Below are 5,000 nucleotides of genomic sequence, written 5' to 3'. Positions count from 1 at the left end.
GGGCGGAACAATATCGGTTGTTATGTGTTATGTGAGGTGGGGGGGGGAGGGTCAGCGTTGGGCTTTGGGGAATGGGGAGATGGGTGTGCGGCAGGAGAGGCTGGAGGTGGTTGGGTGTGGGATGGGGGGGGGGGTGGTCGGTGCCTGGGGGGGATTAGCGGGGGAGGGAGGGTGGGGGGGGGGGGGGGTTTTTTTTTTTTTATGTATGTGTGTGTGGGTGGGTGGTGGGGGGTGGTGTGTGTGTGTGTGTGTGTAGTTTGTGGAGTGTGTGGTGTGGGTGTGTGATGGGAGTGTGTTGTATGTGGTGTTGTTTGCTGTGGGTGGTGTTGTAGTGGTTGTGTGTGTGTGTGGTGTGGGTGGTGTGGTGTATGTGTGTGTGTGTTGTGTTGGTGTGGTTGGTGAGTGTGGTGTTTGTGTGTGTGAGATTGGTGTAGTGTGTGTGTGGGTATAGTGTGGGTATGTGGTGTGTTTTGTGTGAGAGTGTGTGGGATGTGTGGTGTGGTGTGTGATGTGTTGTGTGTGAGGTGAGGGGTGTGGAGGATTTTACAGATTGTTGTGGTTGTGTGTGTGTGTGTGTAGGGTGTGTGTGTGGGTGTTGTGTGTGTGATGGGGGTGTGTGTGTGTTGGTGTGTGTGTGTGGGGTGAGATGGGTGGGGTAGTGTGTGTGTGTGTGTGTGTGTAGTGAGTAGGTGAGTAGTGGTGATTGTGTATGGGTTGTGAGTGGTTTGTGTAGTGTGTGGTTGTGGTTGTGTGGGGTTGTGTGTGTGTGTGTTGTGTGTGTGGTGTGTGGTGTGTGGAGTGTGTGTGGGGTTGGTGTGTGATGTGTGGGTTGGTTGTTGTGGGTGTGGGGTTGTGTGGTGTGTGTGGGGTGGGTGTATTGTGTTGGGGTGTGTGTTTGTTGTGTGTGTGTGTGTGTGGGGTGGGGTTGGGGGTGTGTGTGTGTGTGGGTGGGTTGTGTGTGTGGGTGGGGTGTGTAGGGTGGGGTGGGGTGGGGGGGTGTTGTGTGTGGGGGTGGTGTGTTGGGGGGGGGTTGGGGTGGGTGGGTGTGTGTTGTGTGGTTGTGTGTGTGTGGGTTGGTGTGTGTGGTGTGTGTGTGTGTGGTGTGGTGTGTGTGGGTTGTGTGTGGGGTGGTGTGTTGTGTGTTGGGTTGTGTGTGTGTGTTTGTGTGTGTGTGGGTGTGTTTGTGGGTTTTGTGTTGGGTGTGTGTGTGGGTGTGTGTGTGTGGGTGTGTAGGGGTGTGTGTGTGTGTGTGTGTTGTGTGTGTGTGTGTTGTTGTTGTGTGTGTTGTGTGGGTTGTGTGTGTTTGTGTGTGTGTATTTGTGTGTGTGTGTGTGCGTGTGTTTTGTGTAGTGTGTTGTGTAGTGTGTGTGTGTGTGTTGTGTGTGGTTGTTGGTGTGTTGTGTTGTGGGTGTGTGTGTGTGTGTGTGGTGTGTGTGGGGTGTGTGTGTGTGTGTGCGGTGTGTGGGGTGTGTGTGGGGTGTGTGTGTGTGGTGTGGGTGTGTGTGTGGGGGTGGTTGTGCTGGTGTGTGTGTGCTTGTGTGTGTGTGTGTGTGTGTGTGTGTGTGGTGTGTTTTGTGTGTTGTGTTGGTGTGTGTGTGGTGTGTTGTTGTGGGTGTGTGTGTGGGTGTGTGTTTTTGTGTGTGGGTGTGTGGGGGTGTGTGTGTGTGTTGTGTTTGTGTTTGTGTGTGTGTGTGTGTGTGTGTGTGTGTGTGTGTGTGTGTGTGTGTGTGTGTGTGTGTGTGTGTGTGTGTGTGTGTGTGTGTGTGTGTGTGTGTGTGTGTGTGTGTGTGTGTGGGTGGGGGGGGGGGGGGGGGGGGGGGGGGGGGGGGGGGGGGGGGGGGGGGGGGTGGGTGTGTGGGTGTGTGTGTGTGTGTTTGTGTGTTGTGTGTGGGGGTTGTGTGTGTTGTGTGTGTGTGTGGTGTGTTGGGTGGGTGGGGGGGGGGGGGGGGGGGGGGGGGGGGGGGGTGGGGGGGGGGGGGGGTGGGGGGGGGGGGGGGGGGGGTGTGTGTGTGTGTTGTGGGTGTTTGGGTTGTGTGGTGGGGGTGTGTGTGTGTTTGGGTGTGTGGTGTTGTGGGATGTGTGTGTTGGGGGTGTGTTGGTGTTGGGGTATGTGGTTTAAGTGTGTGTGGGGGGGGTATGTGTGTGGGTGGTGTGTGTGTATGTGTGTGTGTTTCTGAGTGTTTGTGAGTTGTGTGTTTTTTTCTTGTTTTTTTATGTGAATATATATGATATATATATATATAAATAAATATCACTTTGTATCTATATATATAAGTATATATAGTGGGTGTTGTGTTTGTTTTGTGAGGGTGTGTGTTTTATTGAGTTGTGTGTGTTGTTTTGGTGGGTGTGGTGTGTTGTTATATAGATAGAGACTGAGAGTATGTGTTGAGAGTTGGAATATTAACAGACATAATATATATGGAGGGAGGGGGGGAGTGTATTTAGATTTTGATGTGAGTGAGATAGTGTTGAGAGATAAAGGTGAATAGTGATTGTTTGTTATAGAGATATTATATAGAGAGTGAGATATGTATTTATGTGAATTGTTAGATAGTGATATTTATAGATGATAGATGATAATAGATAGAGAGAATATTAGATATATTATTATATATACATATATATATATATATATATAGTTATATATGTTTTACTTTAATATATTTATAATATATACTATATATATATATATATATATATATTTTTATATATTTATCCATATATGTACATATATATATAAATATATTATATAAATATATATATATATATATATATATATCTTATTATATCACATATATCTAATTATTTCAATGTATATAACAACATATCTAACTAAACACACAACCCCAACCTAAACCACCACTCCCCCATTCAACACACAAAAAATATACTATTAATTCAATATTATTATTATATTTTATATATAGCATATATGTATATATAATATTATATATATCTTATATATATATTAATTTTATATGTAGGTAAGATTATATATATATATATATATAAAATTGAGATATATATATTATAATTTATTTATATAATAATTTTTTTTTAAATAATATTTATATATATCATTATAATATATATATATATATATTTTTATTTTATAATAAACATTATATATATATATTATATATATTTATATAGATATATTATATATAATATTATATAATGAAATATTTATATGATACTTTATAATATATATATTATATATATATTATATATATAAGATATATATATTATATATTTTGTATATATTTATTTATATATTATGTTTATATATATATATATATTTTAAGTATATTTTTTCTATATATTATATTAATATTTAATATTTTTGGGGTTTTTTATTGTAAGGTGATATTTTTGTGTTTATTTTGGGTGTATTTTTATATATATATAATTTATTTATAGGTATTATATATATGAATATATATATATATATAATGTATATTTTTTATATAATATATTGATATTAGTATATATTTATATATATATATATATTATATATTTTTATAATTTAATAATAATTATATATTATAATATATATATATATAGAATATATATGAGTTTATTTTTATATATAGTTATATATATTATATGTTTATATAAATATTTAGATTATTTAAAGAGATTAATATATAATATATATATAGAGATATTTATATGATATAGTTTATATATTATATATATTATTATGGTATATTTTTTTTGTTGCCTATTTGTTATATATTATATATATATAGTTATATATATAATATTATATTTTTTCGTTAATTATATTATTATATTTATTATTATATAAAGATATATATTAGGTATTATTTTATTATAATATATATATAATATATTTATAATTATATAATATTATTTTATTTGTTAAATAATAAGATTATATATATATATAGATATTTATAATTTATAATATATATAAATATAGATTTATATTTATATATATAATATTTTTAATATATATATAAATTTAGATAATAATATTAGGTATATATATATATTTAAAATAGAATTGGTATATTGTTATATATTAATAATTAGAGTTTTAGTATATATATATATATATTTATTATATAATATATAATATAATATGTTTATATAAAATATATTTTAATTTAATATATATATATGGTTGTGTCTGTGTGTGTGCATGGAAATATACACACACACACACAATATTCACCAGTAAATGTCACTAATATGATAAACATATTAGCATCCTCCTATCTGACGTTTATGAAATATTTAATCAGATTCCGAATATTCCTTTTTCAGACACCAGACAATGGAAAGGATTGATCTCTCTGTGAAATCCTGAAATCCTGAAATCCTGCCTGAAACCCAACACAAAATCAGGCCCTTCGTCGCGCCCAAGAAGCCCTTTGAGATCTTAAAAAAAAACACCACGCCCCTTCAGTATCCCAGGTGCCCCTCCTCGTCCTCCCCCCCTCATGTCCCCCCAGCTCTTCCCTCCTCCCTCCGCCGCCCGCCGCCATGAGTCGGCAAAGGGCACGAGCGTAGAGTGATGGTCCTTCTGGCATCAGCGTGGGCGCCTGGTCTCAAGGGCAAGGGCGTGGGCTTCGTGCCGGGATGAGCAGGGCCGCCCAATGACGAGTGCGGCGGCGAGGCACGGCACGGGGGCGGCGCTGGTGGCGGTGCTCCTCACACTCATGCTGGCCGGAGGGGCGTGGGCGTCGTGCCCCCAGGCGTGCGGCTGCAAGTGGAAGGTGAGCTCACGGGGAAGGGGATAGGGGGGTGGGGGGTGGGTGGGGTAGGTGGCTGGGGGTGTCTGGGGAAGAGAGAGGGAGAGAGAGAGAGAGAATGAGGAGAGGGAGCGAGAGAGAGAGAGAGAGAGAGAGAGAGAGAGAGAGAGAGAGAGAGAGAGAGAGAGAGAAGAGAGAGAGAGAGAGAGGGAGGGAGAGAGAGAGAGAGAGAGAGAGAGAGAGAGAGAGAGGAAGAGAGAGAGAGAGATAGAGAGA

At 39.0% G+C, this 5,000-nt stretch overlaps 1 protein-coding gene across 1 annotated transcript in view; it reads left to right on the top strand.

Annotated features, from left to right (window-relative positions):
* Positions 1 to 5,000, top strand: part of LOC122266370 (uncharacterized) — a 183,524-nt gene that overhangs the window by 163,566 nt on the left and 14,958 nt on the right. Inside the window, exon 2 of the mRNA XM_086540382.1 lies at positions 4,297 to 4,748. Coding sequence (XP_086396508.1) covers positions 4,629 to 4,748 — 120 coding nt within the window. The 5' untranslated portion in view covers positions 4,297 to 4,628. The remainder of the gene's footprint in view (positions 1 to 4,296; positions 4,749 to 5,000) is intronic.

The sequence above is a fragment of the Penaeus japonicus genome, unplaced genomic scaffold, assembly GCF_977035675.1.
Source record: "Penaeus japonicus unplaced genomic scaffold, GWHDUDI00000001_assembly GWHDUDI00000010, whole genome shotgun sequence".
NCBI classification, from domain to species: Eukaryota; Metazoa; Arthropoda; class Malacostraca; order Decapoda; family Penaeidae; genus Penaeus; species Penaeus japonicus.
The sequence above is the reverse complement of the archived record's forward strand: the minus strand, read 5'-3'. Positions and strand labels throughout refer to the sequence as shown.